This window comes from Cavia porcellus, unplaced genomic scaffold (genome assembly GCF_034190915.1).
Source record: "Cavia porcellus strain 051 isolate PalLab524CR breed Dunkin Hartley unplaced genomic scaffold, mCavPor4.1 scaffold_29, whole genome shotgun sequence".
NCBI lineage: Eukaryota > Metazoa > Chordata > Mammalia > Rodentia > Caviidae > Cavia > Cavia porcellus.
Window position 1 is genome coordinate 30,269,384 of NW_026947512.1, and position 22,687 is coordinate 30,292,070.

Below are 22,687 nucleotides of genomic sequence, written 5' to 3' on the forward strand. Positions count from 1 at the left end.
CCCGGAGGCTGTCGGGAAGTAGGCGGGGTGACGTGGGGTTGACGATCTCCGCGGCGGGTTTGCTGAGAACTGTGGCCGGCGGCAGCTGGTTACGGGGGGCGGCCAAGTGCGAGTTGGTGGAGCGGGGCGGTTTGTGGCCGGGGCCATGACGGGCAATGCCGGGGAGTGGTGCCTCATGGAAAGCGATCCCGGGGTCTTCACCGAGCTCATTAAAGGATTCGGTGAGAACCAGGGGGACCGTTTTGGGCCGGGGGTCACGGGAGGAGGCCCAAGCGGGGCACGGAGTAGCTACTTGAGACCACCGCCACCCCGTGCCTGAAGAGAAGTAACTTCGGGAACCTGGAGTTGAGGTGGGGGCACGCAGGGCGTGTGCCTCTCCTCGCCCTGGAGCAGTCGCGTTTCTGCAGTAGTTTTCAGAGCCACACCACGAGGGCAAGGATCGTGGCTGTCTCGTGGACTGCTATATACTCAGGACTCGGGACTCAAAATACTTTGACTTGAGGGCCTTTCCTCTCCTGTCCAACACCTCGTGCTCGTCTTCTTTTCCACTCACTGTCCCTTCTTTGCGGAGCCTCCCTATGCCGGGCCAGTTGCTTAGGTGCCTAGCTCAGGTACCAGTCCTGCAGGAGAAGCCAGCCTAAGGGAGTGACTTCTCGAGGGTGGTGGTTGAGGCCCAGGCCGCCTAGGAACTCGAGATTCTACTTAGACTCCAAACTGAACGCTGTGAGTGTGGGAATGGCACGTAGGCGTGCACACACGCTGACTGCGTGGGCGTGGGAGTCAGCTTCGCTGGTTCTTTTGCTCCCAGAGCAGTTGTGGTTTCTGGTAAAGTGAGTTTTCTTGAGGTAGAGCTCTAGACTAGAGACCACATGCTTTCTTTATTATACCTCTCTACCTTTATTCATTTCCGTCTATACTAGTCAACATATGCTTTTTTTCCTTCCATTTCGCTTTGCAGCCTCTTTGCTTAGTGGGTTTATTTTTATCTGTTACATTTCACCAAGTATTCTAGCCATTATATTAAAACTTGTACTCGGGCTAGCAATTAAATGTTAATGTGGAGATTATCTATTGTATATAACTGAACATGTGCAATATTTATCTGGCATATGTTGTGCATCTACTGTATTTCAAGCACACTGATAAGATTGGAAAGTTTTAATGTGAATGGTCTGACTGCTGTTCTGAAGAATTGGCAGCCATAATGTGTTAACTGCTGTGTTTAGTATGTACAAAGTTAAGAACATGGGTTAAGGAAGAGCTTAGGCACAAAGAAAAGTATATATATACATATATATGTGTATATATATAAAACTAGTACAGTGATTACAGCTAGTAAAGTGCCTACAGCATAACGTATTGATCAAGAAGAGTATTTGGATCTGAAGCTGAAAAGTCCAGACTATCTGATTGGATTACCTGGTATTCACTGGGAATTTACCTCAAAGATAAGGAAATTGAAATTACTGACTCGGAATTATTATTGTTATTTTTGTTTGTCTTTGTACTAGGGATTGTACTCAGGCTCTACATCCCCTTTACTTATTTTTTATTTTGAGACAGGATCTTGCTAACTTTCCCAGGCTGGGCTGGAAATTGTGAATCTCTTGCTTCAGCCACCCAGAGTGCTGGGATTACAGGCCTAGGCCACCATACCTGGCTGGCACGAAGTTATTTTTATAATCAAAGTTAACTGTGCCTGTGTTGTGCAGAGTAGATTAGAATGAAGTGAGAGAAACTAGCAGTTTCTTTAAAATGGTCAGAATTTGAGGTAGTGAGATAGAAGAAAGATACAGAAATTTTACTGTATTTAAATCACTAGTGGCATGTGCAAATGCCTTCTCCTCATTCCTTGTGGAGCAGGAATATATCCATGACATGCTACATTAAAAAAAGGAGTTTTCAGGGCTGCCAACCTTACAGTAGAGGTTGAGTGGTAGTATATTTCTCCTACATTAAAGGAAAAAATTTATTAGGACTGCTCACTCACTGGTTGTGGGGAAGGAGGCACCAACTTTCTGGTTTCCAGCTTGGGTGGCTAGTGAAGTGCAATTACAATAAAAAAGCAGGCTTGATGGACAAGAAAAAAGGTCAATTTTGGACATACCCTGAGCTTGAGAATTCTGCAGGTTTATTCCTAAATTTTAATTTCAAAAACTTAGTTGTTACGACATGTTAAAATTGACATTCAGAAATAATTACTAGACAGTTTTTTAAAGTTAATTGTTCAACTCCATTTGTGTGGAAATACTGAAATTTGAGAAAGATTTAAATAGTCATGCATCAGAAATAAAAAGTGCACCTTCTAAACTTGCACATATGGGCCTGGGGATTTGACTCAGGGGCATAAGTGCCTGGCTGGCAAGTGCAAGGTCATGAGTTCAATCCCCAGTACCAAAAACAAACAAACAAAACAAATAACCTTGAACATAAGAAAAATAAAACAATATCTGCTAATGGATTGGCTGTTAGCAGAATTTTGCGAAAAATCTAATGCTGGTATCAGATGCTTCAGAGAAAATTAAGTCATTTCCGTGTGTTCTCGAATCTAAAAAATGCTTTTCGGCTGGGCATGTGGTACTTACTTGTAATACCAGCACTGTGGGGGGTTGAAACAGGAAGACTGCAAATCTTAGTCTAGCCTGGGCAATGTAATGGGTTGGTGAGACCTTACAGCTCAATGTGAAGGTCTTGAGTTCAATTCCCAGTACCTTCTTCCCAAAAAAAGTGTTCTTTCGAAAGTAAAACATCTGATTGTATTGTGAATGCCATTATAAATTCATTTAAAAAGTTTCATTATTGAAGGGGAAATTATTTGTGAATGCAGTGAATACATAAATATAAGTTTTAGTGAAATATGGCAAAAGTTTTTTAAAACTGAGAAACTGATGGAGCAGAACTATACATTAATTGATGTGTTGACTGTGTACCACATAAATGCACCAAAACCAAACTGTGATAGTTTACTAATAAGTAGAAACAGTATGTTCCTTATTTTATCCCAGGGAGAATTAGGGTAGAAAGAGCAGACTACCAGACCAGTGACCGAGCTTTCCTTTTAAGGGATTAGAAAATAAAGAGCACATTGATCTAAGACAGTGAGAGTGAACTTTTTAGAGCTTTTATTTTGTTTATTTTTTAGGTACTGAGGATCAAACTCATGACCTCTTGCTTGCTAGGCAGGTGCTTATGCCACTGAGCTAAATCCCCAGCTAGAGGTTTTAACGATAACAGTTGGCTGCTGCAGGCATGTGTCATGGATTCACTATCACTGACCTAGAGTAAGCAGCTAAACAGAAACAATAAAAATCAGAGTTGAAATTGAAAAACAACGGAGGAAAATTAATGACACCAAAGTGTTTCTTTTGGATAAGTGAAATTTGATAATACTCTAGTGAGACTGATCTACAAGACAGACATAAATTAAAATCGATATGAATCAGAAAGGTGACATCACTACAGATTTTACAGGTATGATAAGGATATTGAAATATTACAAAGAATTTTGTGTCAATAAATTTGATAATTTAGGTGAAAATGTAGAGATTCCTTTAAAGCTATAAATGAAGCTCACTCAATAATCAGTACAGTCTTATATTTATTACTGAAATTCAAATTGTAGTTTAAAATCTTACAAAGAAATTCTTCTAGCTAACACTACTAAATTCTGTCAACTAAGAAATAATACCAATCCTATGTAATTTTTAAAAGCAAAATTGGAAAGGAAGGAGTACTTGTAACTCATTCTGTGAGGGCAAGCTTTACCTTGTTGGCACCAAAACCAAAAACTGCAAGAAAACTACAGATACATCCATAATCAAGATAAATGTAAAAGTTCCAAACAAAATTTTAGAAATTGAATCCATTAATACAGTTAAAAGGATAACACATGATGACTTAGGTAGTTTACATCCACATTCAGGATTGGATTAACATTCAAGTATCAAAAGAAGTCACTGTATTAAACTAAAAAAAACTCAGTTGTGCAAAAAGCATCTGACAAAGTCCAACATCTGTTAAGAATTATAAAGGTTTCATCTTATCCTGCTGCAAGCTAACAGATTGGCTTGCCAGTTTCATAGGTGCTGTCAGAAAACTTCTGGTATGCAGAAAAATGTTCGTATTACTCATAGCCTAGCGCACTGCAGGAGATTGGTGTTTGTGAGCGTTCCCTTGTTTTTGAAGTCAGGATGGAAGTAGACCACTGTGGATGCTGCATACACAGTGAGTCTGTGTTATAGTTGAAGAACTCTGAGCCTAGGAAAATCTCTTTCTTACAGAGGGCCTGTTAGCAAACCTGCTCAATTTTTGTCTCGGCATCATTTATTATTCACAACTATAAGTAAGTCTTCCATCTGCTGCAGTTATCTCAGTCTTCCAAATCTGTTAACTGAACATTCTTGAAAAGCTAGTACTATGCTCCATTGCTTTCAACTAGCGTAGTGTTATATACCTATTATCCTAGCAGTCTGGAAAGCTGAGGCAGGAGGGTTCCAAATTTGAGCCCAGCATGGGCAACTTAATGACTTAGCCTGACCATGTTTCAAAGGATTAAAAAAAATAAAGGGCTAGGAATATATTAAGCTTAGTGTGAAGTTCCTAGGCTTTAGGTTTATTCTCCACTGCTGGGGGAAGAAGAAATCTTAAGCAGTGCCAGTGATCCCTCTCAGAAAACATGCAGAGCTAGGAGAAGCACATTGAGAATTGTCTCTGAACAATATCTATCTTTCCTTTCCATGCCAAATATTCCATTCCTTCAGATACTGTGATTAATCTGACTTGACCTATAACCAAATGTGTTTATCTCCCAGTATACATGTTAGAAAGCCAGTTAGCTCTGTCCTTAAGTTTTTGTATTGACCTTTTCTTTTGGCCTGAGGCATTAACTCATTTACAACAGGTTGTATTAGTAATTTGCAGACTCCACTTTGGCATGATGGAAAGTCTGGAGTCATCTTTATCTGTAACAGCTGACTCATGTAAGGCAGATCTGAATGACTTTTGAGTCAACATGTTGATGGCTTAACATGAAGGCCCATTCAGACCATTTCTGAGGTGTATTTTTCCTTGCTTTGAGGAGAGGTGAATTAATACCTGCCTTTCATGTAAGAAGCAGAAGTATAGTCTCGGAAGTTAGCTAGGGTTGGGCTCCTAAAATGAGGCTTACTGGAGGAGTGCAAGTTAATAGTGCCTCCAAGTTAGGGCTCCCCATTCAGCTCAAGTGTTGCATAGTCCTTGATTTTGGAGAGGTTGTTTGAGGGCTGTTAATCCGCTTTTTCCTGTTTGGTCACATCAGCCAAATGGCATTTATACTATGGGATAACAGAATGCAGATATATTTTGTGGGAAGTCCAGAAGCTGCAGCCATTCCTAATGCTTTTGGTGGACTTGGTAAGGTTAGAGGAATGAGATTCATAGTGTAAAACTGCTTACTGGACCTCATCATAGGAATGCATGCCTGTAGTCCTGACTACATTCCTGAAGCATCAGAATTGCAGTTTGGAGGCAAGCTTGGGTAATTTGGTAAAACCTTGTCTAAATGAATGAATACCATTCTGTTGAAAGACAACATACTGAGTATTTGAGTAAGGTACTGGCAACAATTTGGGAGAACCCCACCAGAATACATTTTTGGGGGGAGGAAGGCTTCAGTTGTAAAAAGGTTATTTTTGAAATTATTTGTAGGAAAACACTTTTAGAGACTACCAATATCGTAAATGTGTTAGTTGATATGTAAATATTTCAGAAATTCTGTTACCTTAATTTTAGTATCTACTTTTTTTGTTTTCTGGTAGAGGTGACAAAACATATCAGTCCCATTTCAGACACAGTTCAGTTATCCGTGAAAGTTTTTCTCAGCAGCACGGATATAATAATCTCTCCTACTTCTGAACTTACAGAATATGTCTTGTAACTCCTTGTATGTAATTTATGCATACTGTACTGTCCTTGAGTTGTGTGTGTCCTTGCTAGGGGATAGCTTGACACCCAAAAGTTACTTTGTAAGTTTATTTATTTCATTAACCCATAAAAGTTTTCCTCTTTCCTTTTACTTAATATAAATTATTAGAGCAGTTTGTATTAAGTTCTTTGTGTTAGTGTTTGATTACTGTATTGCTCACCAAAATTTTCTACATCAAGTAAAGCAGGCAATAACTTTATTTTCTGTATATACTAGAAAAGTGAGAATCAAAGGGTTTGTGTTTTTACTTAAAGTTAAGAACTTTAAGGCAGTTTCTAGGCTTACAATCCAGATCTCTGCAATCATTGCTTATTTCTCTTCCCACTATATAATGTGTTGGATATTGAGTGTGTTTAAGCATATAGATGCAAACAGGTGCTGTGCTTTACTTACATAAACAAATGTGTTTAACATACAATTTTTAAAGTAGTATCATCACTTGAAATTCTGCCTGTGTAAAAGGTTTGGAAGCACTTTTATTTAGGAGAGTTTTTTCTTTTTCTCCTTTATTTTGTTGGAGACAGGCTCACATATAGCCCAGGGTGGCCTCGAACTCACAACAGTCCTCCTGCTTCAGCCTCCTGAGTGCTGGGATTATATGCATGCGATATCATGCATGGCTTTTCCTTTTTTTAAATGTGGTATGATATATAGACTATTTTAATGTTTGGCAGCTTTTTGAGCAGTGGCTGTGTAGGAGCAGTAACCACCGTTCACAGTTGCGTTAGTGTCTTCTATGCCTTCTTGGTACTCATTAAAATATAGGTTCATATTTATGACTTTTTTCCCCTAACTTGATATATGTATCTATCAGTCTTGATCTGTTGCTAGTAATATAGATTTCTTTAAGTTCTTTTCTATTTAGAATTTGTACAGTAATTCTCCTGTGCATACTTTTTAATACCAGAGTAAGTACACAGTGGGTACTTGCTAAACAGATCAAACAGGCGCAGAACGATATGAGTGCCTGAAGTCACACTATTTATTGACCTGTCCAAAACAAAAATTTTATATGTGCTAGTGATTAAACCCAGGGTTTCATACATGTTCTACCATTCAGCTACATCCTCAACCCCATTAAAAAACAACAACAAAAAATTTTTTTACAGGTGGCCTAAAGACTTCTCTAGCTCTCATTTGAATGTAGTCAAAAACATTAGAAAGTACCTAAACTTTGGAACTAAATGTGGATTTTAATTAGTTTTCAGGAATTTATAAGCTGTAGTACATTTAGGCAAGCCACTTAATATCTCAGAACCTCTTCCATTCAGTTCTTGCCTTGTAAGAGATTAGAGAAAATGTGTTTAAAGCACTTTATACATAGAAGACACTAGTAAATGCAAATTTTTGATATTGTGGTAATATACCTAAAATTAGGCACTACATTAGCTGAATTTCATGTATTCTCTTTTCTCACAACTACTCTTTTGCATACTGGAGATGGGAGAGGTTAAATAGTTATATAGGTAGTAAATGGCAAAGCCATGTTTCAAACTCCAGCAATTTGAGAGTACTTGATTATTTATATGGTTTCTCAACTTTACATGGTACTGTTTAGGATAAATGATTTTTTTTTTCTTTTTCTTTTTTTTCTTATTTTTTTTAGACAAGGCCTTATCATGTAGTCCATGCTAGCCTTAAATTCACTGTGTAGCCTAGACTGGCCTTTAATTCACAGCAGTCCTCCTGCCTCAGCCTCCCAAGTGCTGGGATGATAGGTATGTACCACCACATCTGGCTGGGCTAAATGGTTTTTTAAACTTTTTTTTTTTTTTTAGTAGTGTTTTGCTATGTTGCTCAGGCTGGTCCCAACTTTCTGGGTTCCAGCAATCCTCCTGTCTCAAGTCTCCAGTAGTTGAGACTATAGGCATATGCCACTGTTCCCACTGTTGCCCACCTCTACTACTACATAGTAATAATATCCCCCTATTTTAGTGACAATTGTGACAATAAAAAGTATCTGTAGATATTACTAGATGCTCCTTAAGGAATAAAAATCCCTTGGTTGAAAATCACTATCATAGAGCATGTTTGGGAAGGGAAGAGAGGTGATTGTGAAATAGTTGAAAGTATATAGTTGAAACTTGGGAAAAGCCCAGAAGTAAAGCTGTGAGATGAAAGTCACTGTGAAGTGGTAATTCTTTACTTTCCAGAAGGAAAAAAGTGTGTGTGTATATATATATACATATATATATATTTTTTTTTACTTGTTAATATTAAGAAAAAAAGGTAAAGCAAATTTTCACAACAAAATAAAAAGTAACAATTGTTGATAAATTACACATCATTATCTTTAGTCACTCAAGTACAAAATATGGGCATAAAAATTTCTTCATTCAATATTAGCACAACCTTTCTTATTCAGTGAACTAAGTGACACTAATGGTATAACTAACTTGCATTTTTTTCTTTTCCCTTCTATCCTTTCTCTTTTCCCCTATCTTAGTTTCTTCTTTTTATTGAACAGTTTCCTCCCATTTCACAGTGACTATTGTATATTTTGAACCTTATGGTTTCACATATGTCACTGTGGTGTGATGTTTTTCAATCCTTCTGGGAAGATACACAGAAGGGGAATACCTGGGTTGAATGGGACCTCTAATCCTAATTTTTTTGAGGAATCTCCACACTGATTTCCACGGTGTTTGTACTAGTCTACTCTCTCTTTCCAATAGTTGTAAAGGGTAAAAAAGTGTATATTAAGAAGGAAAATTAAAAAGAGGGCTAGGGACAGAGTAAGGGAAACCTGGTAGCTGAAAAGGAGCCAGAGATTGAGGGAAACAGAAGAAATAGTCCTAGAATGCTGATTAGACTCTTAAAACTATAAAGTTATAATATACTCTCTAAAAAAATAATTGAGAATTACTAAAGATAGTAATAGGGTTTGACTTTGAACTTTATCAGTTTTACTATTTCATTTGTCATATCATACTATCCTTAGATGTGCCTTTCTTGAAGTTAGTATTTTGTGATGAAAACGAAGTTTTACTAAATAATTTTTATTTTAGGTTGCCGAGGTGCCCAAGTAGAAGAAATATGGAGTTTAGAGCCTGAGAATTTTGAAAAATTAAAGTAAGTAATATTTTAGTTGTGTTAAACATACAGTACTATGCTTTGGCAAACTTTTAAAGGGTACTTAGATCTGTGTTTTCATGAATTACCCAAGGTTGAATACATTATCTTTAAATCTTTTTTCAATCCTGTGAGATAGATATTACAGATTTGTAATGCATAGATATATAACTTGCAAGAGATTCAAACTTAAATTTTTGTAGTTTTATGTCCACAAACTACAGACTGGTTGATTTTTCACAAAATTCACTATTAAAAAGCCATGAATAATAAACTAGTTTACAAAAGTATATTTTAAAATGCTGTGTCTTATTAGTAATTCAGAAATTATCCAGATGTGGCATATGCCTGTAATCTCAGTACTCTGAGAGGCTTGGGTAATTAGACCTTGTTTAAGAGTAAAAAGCACTGGGAATGTTGCGTATTAGAAAGGCCTTAGCTTCAATCCTCAGTTCCACAAAAGTAAAACAAATAAAGAAATTACACGTTATCACATTGTATAAAGTACAATTCAAATTCTTAATGTAGATGCCAGGGAAAAATTTCCCCTACTTCCTTGTTTTTGAACACAATGACTTAGAGCTTTTTACCCTCAGCCTCCATACTCTTGAGCATTGTTCATGTATCTGCAGAAGGATTCCTTGAATGGGGGAGCAAGGTATAAGGGGACTAGGGAAGAATATGGCTACTTTGGTACAGTGTTTGCCTAGCATGAGCAGGGACCTGAGATTCATTCCCTAGCACTGCAAAATAGACTTAAAAAACAGAAAACGTTTTTGTTGAGGGGACAATAGAGGACAGCCAAAAGTAAGGATTTAACTTTGCAAGTGCCTTAGTGGTCCATTAGGAATCTGATCGTATTATAGTCTGACACTGTTATGTATATTTCTAATAGTTACATGAAGGTAACTTCTTTTAATAATATATATGCTATCAACTGTTTATCTATAAACATTCTGTAAAAACTTTATATATGTTTTAAAATGTAATCTAGGGTTAGCATCTAGTTTATATATGTTTTAAAATGTAATCTAGGGTTAGCATCTAGTTTTGCTATGTTCTTAATTGTCTTGTCCTGTCTTGATCTGTCCTGTCCTGCCCTGTCCTGTCCTTTTCTTTTCTTTTGGTCTTTCTGACATTGTGCAGCTCAGGCCGGTCTTGAGCTCATTTTGTAACCCACCCAGACTGGGTCCTGAATTTGCAGTGATCCTCTTGCCTCAGCTTTCCGAGTGCTAGGATTACAGGTGTGTGCCACCACACCTGTCTTCAATTTTCTGTTTTTAAGTGAAATATTATAAGGTAGAAATGAATAATATACAGATTTGAAAAATAAAATTTATTATGATTCTTTCTTATGTAATTTTTAGTTTTATTAATATTTATGGCAACATTTTAGTGATGAATGACAGTAACAGTTTTAAAAATTCCTCATATTAGTTTAGTTTACTAACATTGTACTCATTAAATCTATATTACTGATGTGTTATAAAAAATGCTTTGGTGTCACTAATTATTGTTACCTTTTTTTTTTTGTAGGCCAGTTCATGGGTTAATTTTTCTATTCAAGTGGCAGCCAGGAGAAGAACCAGCAGGCTCTGTGGTTCAGGACTCCAGACTTGACACAATATTTTTTGCCAAGCAGGTATGGTCCTATGATACCCTGAAAAATCTCAGGAGCCAAGAGACTTTATCTGTGTGCTTGTAGTATTGCAGTCCTTAAAAATCTCTTTACACACTTCTAAGATCATTTCCCCAAAAAGCTTTTGTTTATTGGAGTGACTTTCAATATTTTCCATGTTAGACATTGAAACCACAACATTTAAAAAATACTCATCAATAGATTCAGAAATAACAATAAAGTTGTTATATGTTAATACAATTTTTTTGGGGGGGGTTGTTGGTTATTAAACAAGGGTCTCATGCATGCTAGGCAAGCACTTTATTATTAAGTTACATGCCCAAGTCAAAAGAACATATATTTTAATGAAAAACAATTATTTACCAAACAAAGTCAATGAAAAAAGTACATTACTGTAAACATTTCCGATCTCTTTAATGGCTGGCTTAGTAGCCCATAGCTAGGTTCTCTTCTCTGATTCTTCAGTTTTTTATGCTTTTTTTTTTCTTTTTGTTGAAAAAATGAAGAAAATTCAGTTTTCCATATACATGTAGCCAGAAAAGGCTGGGATTACAGGTGTGTGCCACTATGCCTGGGTAATTAGGATATTTTTAAAGACTACATTACAATTCAATTTTCTTAAATGTTGTCTGGAACATAAAGTTTGTGCTCTATTATGTTAAAATCCTTTGGATTTTCTTGCTTTTCAAATGGACTTGTTTGATAGTGCATTGGTCATTTACTTTCTTAAATGTTAGCTACAATGTAAAATTTATTCTTTATTATGTTAAAATTCTTTGGGTTATCTTTCTCTTCACATGAATGTTTTTGATCCTACGTGATTCTATAATGTTGCTCGTTGTTCACTTGAAAGAATCATTGATTTAGACACTTCTTTCTTGTACTGACACATAAGGTCAGTACAAGAAATAGCAAATTACAATATTAGAATTACTACCCATTTCTCAGAAAAGTCATTAAATATGAAATTTTTTAAGTTCACAGAGTTTGGTCCAAGGTTTTTTGTTTTGTTTTTGATCCAAGTTTTATAAAATTCTGATTTCCACATGAAAGTTCAAATTTTGTCAATAACAAATATTAGATATTTTCCTCTCATGTTTTAAGAAAACATCTGCCATATATCCTTGTCTGAAAATCACATTTGTCAGAAACATGTTCTTTCATGTAAAAATGTTTAAAAAATAAAAGGAACAAGTTAGCTGACGGCTCTAGGAGGCTGAAGCAGGAGGATCACTATGATTTTGAGGCTAGCCTGGGCCACATTGTGAGTTCACGGCCAACCTGACTGTACAGCAAGTCTCAAACAACTCCCCCCCAAAAAGTACTCTATAAAGAAAATGAAATGATGCCAGTGTATGAATTCATGATTTCTAAAGCCTCTTGATATTTTTCTGTTACATCTTTACTGATCATTCTTTACTATAATTTAATGTTTTATTTTTATTGTATTTTCCTGCTACCATTATTAAGATGTCAAGTTACTAGTTCCCCAGTAATACCATTTCTGTATTTTATGGTGTTAACAGTTCTTACTAAACTGACAGATCAATATTTCCTCAATAATACCTGTAAGTTTTTTAACTGTATACCTTCTATGAGTGCTAGGATACAGTTGTACTGTATACAAAAAGGTATACAGTTAGGCTCTACCTACCGTGGAGCCTTGCAGTATATATTATTATAAATATGTAATTCTTGGTTTTAGGCTTTCAAGAGCTTATAGTAAGAATTTCCAACCCAAAGTGTCTGGAGTCTAAGCAGTATTTTCAGAAATTTAAAAAATTAATTTATTTATAAATAAATAAATATACAGATTAAATATATAATATTAACAGACATGAAATGGATAGCATAAATATTTATATGTAGAGTGGTATCAGTTTAAATAACCCTGACCATCTTACTCTAATCATATGCTGTACCTGGAGGTATAAATATAATTGGCTAGTGGAACTTCAAGGACTTGAGGTGTAGCTCTAGCATGTGCAAGACCCTGTGTTAATCCTCAGTATCACAAAAACAGAAAAGATACGCACAGGCCTGTGAAATTATATCCTTGTAATTTTTATATAAGGATCCAGAATGACACTTTGATAATGCGTTTCTATTACACATTATCATCTTGTTACCATTTCACTGACAAGAATGTTAAGGTATTGTGATTTACTTAAGATCGTGCTGCAGTGGTGCTAGGTTGTCTAACTACATCTGTTCAGTCATCAGAAAAGAACGAGTGAGTACACAGTATGCCGCATATGTGTCATGCTTGGAGAATGGAAAATTGTCAGTGATTCCTGCTCTCAAGTATATACAGAGTTTAGTGGAGAAGATTAGTATTATCATTTAATGCAAAATTACAGTGCATGTAAGTACTGCATAAAATGAAATGAGAACTATGTTTAAAAGTTTGGGGACAGTCTATTAAGACTACTCATTTGGTCACTGATGCTTGTTTGGAATTCTCGTGACTGCACTCAGTCTTGACAGCAGTTACACATTTGAGAAGTATTTGTTCGTAAGACCAATCGCCTCAGGATCTATAGTTCAGTGGAAAGACTCACAGACCTCATTGAAAATTGTTATTCTCAGTAAGAATATAGATTAAAATCAGTCAAGGAAAAAATGATACATGGGGCAGAATCCAGGAAAGTTCTCTTATGTGACTTTTAGTTGTTTCCTCCTAATGGTACCACAAATGATGCTGATTTTCCTGGCATTGTTGCCTGATAATAACGTACAGGTGTTGCCCATCCAGAGAACTTCAACTGATTCTTGGCAGTCAGAGTTTTTACTGGGCCTCAGTCACATAAAACTGATTTGCCAGCCATGTGACTGGCCTCAGTCGTTAGCTCTGTAGGATACTGAGTTAATAATTTTGCCCCAGTTTCCTATCCCAAGTCACACTGCTAGACTAGTAGTACGGCACAGAGCTCCAACATACAAAGACTTTTCTCAGGCATGACTTTTCAAGGTCTATTAGAAGTCAAGGGAACAGACTTTTTTGGGACAAAGTTAAATACTTAGTTACACTCATAAAAATGGAACTTGACCTTGTTCAGGAAGTCTGAGAAAGCTCTTAGTGACAGTTTAGCTGAAATCTAAAGGTTAAGTAGGTATTAAGTAGGGGAGAGAGGTTGACGATCATTCCAGATTAACAATAGCTTTATGGCAAAAGGATGGAAGACTAATAATAAAGGTTAGAAGGTCACTGAAACTGGAGTGTGTAGAGCACCAGGGAGATTCCATGAAATAAAACCCTGAATAGGTAGTATATATTATTCAAGATTAAGTAGGGTAAAGTTTAGAAAAGCAGTGGTTTGTAAGAAATGAGTTTTTTTTTCCTTGTGTATCTTAGAACTGTGTAAGTTGCCTTCATTTTTAAAATTTGTGTATATCTTCTATTCCAAAGATTACTTCATGATTTGAGATGATTGTTGTAATTTCAACTATTCTGTCTCAATTCCATATTCCAGACTGCAGAGAAAGTGCATTCTGTTGACATCTATGAAAATTTTGTGAACTATACCCACGTCATGTGATTCCTTCTCTTTTACCAAAAGTCAGTAACTTGAGTTATCAGCAATGGATCCTTGGAAAGCGTTCTGCTTTTTGGGTGGCAAAACTGAATATTGGAGAACAAGTATCAGTCGACCAAGTTCAGACTGATTGTGCTGTGTATTTTAGCCTATTGAGACTTCTGTCTAATCTGTAATAGAAAGTTATTGAAGTGTTTTTAAAAATGTGGCATGATCAGATTTTCATTTAGAAGAGATTTCTTTGGTTACAGTTTTGGAAATGCATTTGAAAAGTGACATGAGATATCAGAGTAGATATTAATAGAAAGCTTTTGCAGAAGTCCATGTGAAGGTAAATAACCGCCTGGAAGCGGGTAACAGATTTGGATATGGTAACACTTATATGTCATGGATTGGATATGAGAATGGAGGCAGAAGATGTGTCAGTGATAATTTCTGTGGTTTTTTTTTTTCTTTAAAAAATGCATTTAAAATACACTGAGTGAAGCTCCAGTGATCTTTGATTGGTGACACACAGCACCATTTGTTAAATATGCTGACATTTCTCCAATGTATAGTTTTAGTTCTTTTGTCCAGAATCAAATGTCTCTAGTTGTGAGTTTCTGTGTTCTTTTTTTTTTTTTTTTCCTTCCTTGGTCTGTGTGTCTTTTTTTTTTTAATCAGTACTTGCTATTTTTGTTACTATGACTTTGTAGTATGATTTGAAATCAAATAATGTGATGTCTCCATCCTTGCTTTTTTTTGGTAAGATTATTTGGATTTCTTGAGCTTCCATGTAACTTTCAGGATCACTTTTTCTAGTTCTGTGAAGAATGTCACTGAAATTTTGATGGGAATTTCACTAAATCTATAGATTGCTCTTGGTAACATGGTCATCTTAATGGTACTAATTCTGCTGATCCATGAATATGGGTATTGTTTCCATCACTGTCTTCAGTTTCTCTGTGTAGTGTTCTATAATTTCCTTTGTAGAAGTCTTTTAACTCGGGTTGATTCTTAGGTATTTAATTTTTATATATACATATTTTCAGATTTTTCTTTATTGTTATAGTCTCTCTCTCTCTTTTTTTTTTTTTTTTTTTTTTTTGTCTTTTTCCTTTTCATCTTTACCAGTGATCGAACTCACGACTGCCTGCTTGCAAGGCAGGAGCTTATGCTGCTGAGCTAAAGCCCCAGCCCCCATTATATTCTCTTTATACGTAATGATCATATACATCATTAAGAATTTGTATCTGTACATGATACAACTTTTTTCCCATTTCTCTCCTCTCCATTCAGCCCCTCCCCTTCCCATTTACAAAAATTTGTTTCCATGTTTTCCTTTTCTCTCCTTTTTTTTACTTTTTCCTTCTTTCCTTTGTCCCTCCCCTCCATTTGACCATTTTCTTCCTATTTCACGACACTTATTACATATTTTGGTTCTTATTTATGTTTTGGTTTCTGATACCAGATAATGTGATATTTACACATGTATGTCTGATTTATTTCACTTTAGAGTATGGTCTCAAGGTGCATCCATTTTCCAGAAATGTCTCGAGTATGTTATTCTTTATGGCAGAGGAGTACTCCATTGTATTAAAAAATCATATCTTTATCCATTCACCATTTGATGGGCATTTGGGTTTTTTCCAAGATTCAGCTATTATAACTGTGCTGCTAAAACACAGATATCCATGTATTGCTGTGCAATGATGCTTTTAGAAGGGGAATGGCTAGGTTAAATGGAACCTGTAGCTCTAGTTTTTTGAGAATCTCCACACTGATTTCCACAGTGATTGCACCAGTCCATACTCCCACCAACAGTGTCTCACAGCCACTTCAGCATTTGATATTGGTTAATTTCTTGATTTGGGAATGTACTTGGAATTGAACTCAGTACCTCATGCTTGCCAAGCAGGCACTGCACTACTGAGCTATATCCCCGTCCCCTAGTAGTTAATTTCTTAATTACAGCCATTCTTTCTGGGATGAGATGGAATATCAGCATTATTTAAATTTATGTCTTTTAAATGACCAGTGATGTTGAATATTTTTTCATATATTTATTTGCTGTTTTTACTTCTTTATCTAAGAAGTATATATTCATCTCAGATGCCCATTTTTGGATTGGGTCTTTAAATTTGGAGGTCTGGTTTTTTTGAGTTCTTTGTCTGTTCACAGTGTTAATTCTTTGTCTGAGAAGCAGCTGGCAAGCATTTTTCCCCGCACTCACTATTAGCTGTCTCTTCACTCTGTTGGTTTCTCTTGCTGTGCTTTTAAAGCTTTTTAGTAAGATGAGATCCCATTTGTTGACTGTTTGTCACAGTTGCCATGTGATCACAGTTTTGTTCATAAAGTCTTTGCCTACTTCAAGAGTTTACCTGCTCTGTCTTCTAGCAGATTTAATGTTTCTGTTTCAATGTTTCGATCTTTGATCCATTTGACTTTATTTTTTTGCACAGTGAAAGATATGGGTTCAGCTTTGATCTTCAGCATGTGCAAAGCCAGTTTTTGAAGAAGTATTTTTGTACTCATATATACTATATTTGTATATTTTTATATTCATATATACTTTTATATTCATATATTTTTGTATTCATATATACTATACCCTCACACACAAAATGAGTTGTAATGTATCATAGACTGAATTATTACTGACCTCAGAAAAAACTAACTAGTTTTTATTTTACTTGTCTAAAAACTGGATTATAGCCTTGAAGTCCACTGATGTGTGTGATAGGACACTGGCGGTAGCATTGTGTGTATATCTTTTAATACATCATGGTTTTGAAAGATTGTGTGAATAAGTGTAAATTTTAATTTCTAACTTCATTCCTGTTATACTTATTCTCAGACAGTTTCATTTTAGCCCAAGATAAGGGCCAGAATTTTGTTGAAAACCACATTTGTGGTCTCCTTTAGTGATTAAAGTAATTCATTCAGATGTACTAAAGAACTGTGATTTGGATCAAAACCCATGTTGATAGGTAACAATTGACCGGCACAGCCCCAATGAAACAGGAGATGCCCTTGTGGGCGACAGTTAACTGCTGCTTTATTTACGCGGGCTCTGGTTTATATATTTGGCCGTGACCAATCACAGGCTGCCACGAGGAAGCAGGGCGGGAATGGGACGCAGGCTCTGGCTGCTATATCCAGCTGTGGCCAGTCAGGAGTTGCCACAGAGTACGGAGTGAGCACGAAGTGCGCACGGGTTGGCTAATTTAAAGAGGGATGTAGCGCATTGCGGAAGCTGGCGTGGTCCTTAGTCCCGGCTGGGGTATGGTATGTTGAGCGCCTGTGCCCAACAAACAATAACAATCTTAATTAGATTCCAAATCTTCTGTTACTCTACTTCATTGATTTTAGAAGTGCTTAAAGAGAGGAGTCATGCAAGGGTAATGATAATATTATATCTGTCAAGAATTGGGAGTATAGGCCACTTAGGTCAGTGGCTCAAGCAGTTGTCTGGTAAGCACACGGTTGTGAGTTCAATCCCTTATACAAGGAAAACAAAATGAAGAACACACATTTATCAATGCATACTGCAATGAGAAATTTTTAATAGTTAATAAATATTCATGTAACTTTAATTGCTTCTGGCAAAGCAAAAAAGTGGAAGACTGTAAGATTAAAGGAAGAACATAATTGAAATATTTTCTTTTGAAATGCAAAACAGATTTACCAAAATGTAAAATTTATATGCTAATTAAATCATTAGAAAGCCTGATTACAAAATGGTATTTAATTACAGTATAATAACAAAAAATAATTCTAGGATAAAGCTCTAAGTTTAAAAAATTGTTTACTTCTGTAGTTAACCTTACCACTATTCATAGATTTTGGGTCCTTTCTGACTGTGGTTTTATAACTACATCTGCCATAGGGAATGTGGAACAAACTGTTGTCCATAAATAACTTACAATCTTGTTGGAGAACCTAACTCTATGTACAGAGCTAGCTTAGTGTGATTGTTAAGTACAGAATTTCTAGAATCAGACTAGACTGTCTTTTGGTGAGGTGTGTGCCCTTGGAGACCCCTTCATGCCTCAGCTTCCATGAATACAAAACAAGGCTGTGGGTATTACTCCTTCATTACAGGTTGGTGAGAGAATGAAAAGAATATATGTGAAGTAACTAGAAACTGCCTGACACAAAGGTACTATCTAAACTTTTCTGGTTAGAATGTGAGGTCTACATAATTTGTTTAATGAACATTTAATGGCTGGATGACAATACTATACAGACTGTGAAAAAAAAAGACTGTACAAACAATACATACCATTTTGAGTATTCAAATAAGCATAGATATGTTGCAGCATTTCTCCAAAGGAAACAGAGGTAAGTTGAAATTTATTGTGTACTGAACCTTTTGCTGAAATTTGTGCTGTGTACTGAAATTTGTACTGTAAATATGGTTGAATTGGGTAGATGGAAGGAAGTTTAGAAGAAAGTAAATGAGAGGAAAACAAATTTTGTTGAATTAATCAGCTGTGTTTTAGGTTAGGATAATTGATCTTGTTACTTTAACTTAATTGGTTTTCACTGTTATGAATTTATTTAGATTCTTTGATTTCATAGAATGTCAATGCCAGAATTCCACCAAATTCTTGAAAATAGACTAGAGTAGAAATTAAACATGTTTATTATATGTCTAATAAAACTCCATGAAGTAAAATTTGAAAATGATTATATTTTGGATGTCATCGTTACCACTTAAACATTTTTTTTAAAAAAATTGACAATATCTTCTGTGTTAGAGTTCTTTCAGTAACACAATTGATAGAAAATATATGTGTGATGAGGCAAGGGGATTTACTAGGTAGGCCTATGGGATCAGAGGCTGAGAGTCCTGATGGCTGTCTCCATGCTGAAGAGCTGTGAGATCCAGTGGCTGAAAGAAGGTGAAAATCTCACAAAGGGGTTGAGGATTTAGGTTGAAGGCCTGGCAGCTCACTGAGGATCACTGGTATGAGTCACGTGTAACAAGGCTGAAGAAACTGGAGACCAGTATCCAAAGGGAATTACGACACCTGGATCTCGTTGAAAACAGAACACTTCCTTTCCCTTTTTTATTCCACCCAGGTGACAGGTCTATTGGTTGGTGCCTCCCACGTCTGGGGTATGTCTTTTTCCTTCAGTTTGCAGGAGTACTTGTCTCGTACTGCAGACATACCCAGCACTGCTTTACTAACCTGCTAGGCACCTTGTAATGCATTCAAGTTGACATACTGTGATTAATAGTCATATCTTCACTCTTATATTTTGTAGGTGATTAATAATGCTTGTGCTACTCAAGCCATTGTAAGTGTGCTATTGAACTGTACGCATCAGGATGTCCATTTAGGAGAGACATTGTCTGAGTTTAAAGAATTTTCACAGAGTTTTGATGCAGCCGTAAGTATACTCTATTTCCTAATCCTGAGTGACCTATTTGTGATGGTTCTTATTTTAATACACTACTTTTTAAATTATTTCAGATGAAAGGTTTGGCACTGAGTAATTCAGATGTGATTCGACAAGTGCACAACAGTTTTGCCAGGTAAACAGGCTTTATGTTAAGTAACTTCTGTTTCTTTTTTTGCTTCTTTGTCTTACTGGGCTTTTTTTCTCTACTCTAGGCAACAGATGTTTGAATTTGATGCAAAGACATCAGCCAAAGAAGAAGATGCTTTTCACTTTGTCAGCTATGTTCCTGTTAATGGAAGGCTATATGAATTGGATGGATTAAGAGAAGGACCGATTGATTTAGGTAATCTGGTTCCTGTTTCTGATATTTATCATTTAACGAGGTAAAAAAAGTTTGTTTTATATACACAGGTTGTTTAAAATTTAAAGCTAAAAGTTATTGTGAGGTAGTATAATATGAAAGTCATAGATTTTTTAATAAAATTAACATTTAGAAAGAACATGTTGTCTACTACAGTTCAGTTTAATATTTACCGTCTTTTTTCCTGAGAAAATACTTTTTTAACATAGATTATGGGATTTACATTTTATTTTCTAGTTAACTTTAAAAAACAATACTTAGTGAACTTGAAAAGATATTTTTATCATTTTTAACCCAATGATAGGGAAAGCAAGTTTATTTACTTTTTATGTATTATTTATTTTCTGGTACCAGGGTTCGAATTCACAACCTCATACATGACAGGCAAGTACCTGTGCCGCTGAGCTAAATCCCCAGCCTAATAGCAAGTGTTTTCAGTTAGAACTGTTCAGAATTACATTAATTTATTGTTTCCTATTTACTAAATAATTTTCTTTTTAGATGTGCATTAATATGCTGTTCTTTATTTAAGAGGTAAATTTTTTCATATCCTACTCATCTTGAACAAAAATAGTAGTTATTCAGGTTCAGGATCCAATCTGCAGTTTTGAAATACTACCAAAATAATAAGTTCACAAAACACCTGCTTTTCAGGGTTGGGATTGAAAGGGGCCTTAACACAGAGCTCCACCCCTCCTTCCCACAAAAGAATTTTTTTAACTTCTTATTTTCACCTCATTATATATATTTTTTTAAGTTAGATTGAAGTCCAACAAAATTTTTGAATATAATATTATATGCAGTTCATAAAGTGTATCCTTTTATACATTAAAAAAAATATTTAGAGCTGGGGAATAGTTCAGTGGTAGAGTGCTTCCTACCATATGTGAAGTCCCATGTTTGTTCCCTAGCACACTGCATACCAGAAAAACGTAATGTTTAATTTTGTTTGGACTTTTTACTTCTACCCCATGTATGGGACTAATAGTTTATCTAATATAGCTTTATATGCTGTCTCTATACTCAAAAATACTTAACTTTCCATATTTATTATTTAAAAGTTAGTATAATATTTTTCCAATTCTGTAAAAACTGCTTTTCCATAGTTTGGTAGTTGATAAGGTAGTTACATGTTCTCTGTTGACTTCTCTCTGGTCAGCTGTTTATTCACTTGAATTATCAATCTTAAAGAGGAAAAAGAACACACTAGCTAGTTTTTTCTTTTTTGGTACTGGGTGATTGAACTCACGACCTTGCACTTGCTAGGCAGTTGCTTATGCCACTGAGTTAAATCCCCAGCTCTAGCTAGTTCTGTTATACACTTGGTGACTATGTTAAAACAACATGAAAAGACGATTCAGACATTTGAGTAAACTTGATCTTGCATTATGAGTGGATTTAAGTTTTTTATTTTATAATTACAGTTGTGGGAAGTCAGACAAAATATTGAGTAAATAAGGATTGAATTAGCATGTAGGCTGGTTTTCTGAGCCTTCAATTTTATCACCTGTGAAATGAAAGTAGTTATCCTTATCTCAAGGATTATGAGTTTAAGTGAGATAACTTTCTAATTTATTACTTTAAATATTTACTAAGTGATATGGTAATATAATACAGATTATGATAATTCTATTACCAAGAATTGAAGTGTAACCTAATTATTCTAGAAGGATTCATATTGTCCTGAATTTATTAATTTATAAAAAGGAGTATTTTAGATCATATTTTTGAGAGAATGTTAGTATTGATTTCTCTTATTTTTGTTTTAACCTGTAAAATTTCTTTCTAGGTGCGTGCAATCAAGATGACTGGATTAGTGCAGTAAGACCAGTCATAGAAAAAAGGATACAAAAGTAAATATTTGGCCAAATTCATTGGCATAAATATTGTGGTTTTTAAGTGTTTTGTTGTTGGTGGTGGTGTTTTTTAGCTTGATTGTTTTGTTGTTGTTGGTATTATTTTAACAGTTTGTGTCAAAAATCTACTTTTTCATTAGATTAAATACATTATGTTCAGTAAACATGTTTCTGAAAAATAACTACATTTTCTGTAGGAATATGATATACTAGTTGTAGAGAAATTAGATATACTGTTCTCCATTAAGTAAGATATTTTCTACTGCCATATATTTTTATGAATTTTTTTAGTTTGGTTTTGTTTTTGAGGATTTTTAAAATATTAATATTTACTGTAAAATAGTTATATATTCATATTCAGTTGTAAGAATTATTTACAGAGGTTATGTGTATTTTTTGTTGTCTTACAAGACTATCATATAATGTCACTGCCTAGATATTGACATTTTTGCCCTCTGATTTCTGATGTTACATACACTGCCATTGCTCCTTAGATACGGTGGTTCTTTTGTACGCTTTCAAGATTTTTTTCTTCATCTTTAATTTTTAGAAGTTTCACTCTGATGTGTCCTAGTGTGAATTTCCCCTGGGTTTTTCTTGCTTGGGGTTTGTTTAACTTAGATCTTTTGGTTTATGTTTTGTCAAATCTGGGAGGTTTTCAGCCATTCTGTCCTGGAATGCTTTTCAACCTCACCCTCTTTCTCCTTCCTTTCTTGTTTTCCAACGACTTGAATGTTAGATGTTTTGTTTAGTTCCACAGTTCCTGAGGTGCTATTCATTTTTTTTCAGTCCATAATTTTCTTTTTTCAGATTGGGTTTCTGTCTTCCAGTTCACTGATTCTTTCCTCTCTCCCTTCCATTAGGTTGTTG

At 35.4% G+C, this 22,687-nt stretch overlaps 1 protein-coding gene and 1 non-coding gene across 7 annotated transcripts in view; both read left to right on the plus strand.

Annotated features, from left to right (window-relative positions):
• The window catches only part of Uchl5 (ubiquitin C-terminal hydrolase L5), a 35,060-nt gene that overhangs the window by 823 nt on the left and 11,550 nt on the right, over positions 1-22,687 (plus strand). For 2 of the 6 annotated variants that reach the window (XM_063239850.1, XM_063239849.1), the window contains exons 2-7: positions 8,971-9,034; positions 10,571-10,676; positions 19,463-19,588; positions 19,672-19,733; positions 19,813-19,943; positions 21,751-21,814. In XM_063239850.1, the coding sequence (XP_063095920.1) occupies positions 8,971-9,034; positions 10,571-10,676; positions 19,463-19,588; positions 19,672-19,733; positions 19,813-19,943; positions 21,751-21,814 (553 nt within the window). Of the gene's footprint in view, positions 1-13; positions 222-254; positions 724-8,970; positions 9,035-10,570; positions 10,677-19,462; positions 19,589-19,671; positions 19,734-19,812; positions 19,944-21,750; positions 21,815-22,687 lie in introns of those variants that run through there. The other 4 variants (XM_063239852.1, XM_063239851.1, XM_063239853.1 and 1 more) reach the window with 4 other exon arrangements.
• On the plus strand, positions 1,823-1,958 carry LOC111758326 (small nucleolar RNA U109). Its single transcript, XR_002792519.1, has one exon. It is a non-coding gene; the product is annotated as a small nucleolar RNA U109 (small nucleolar RNA).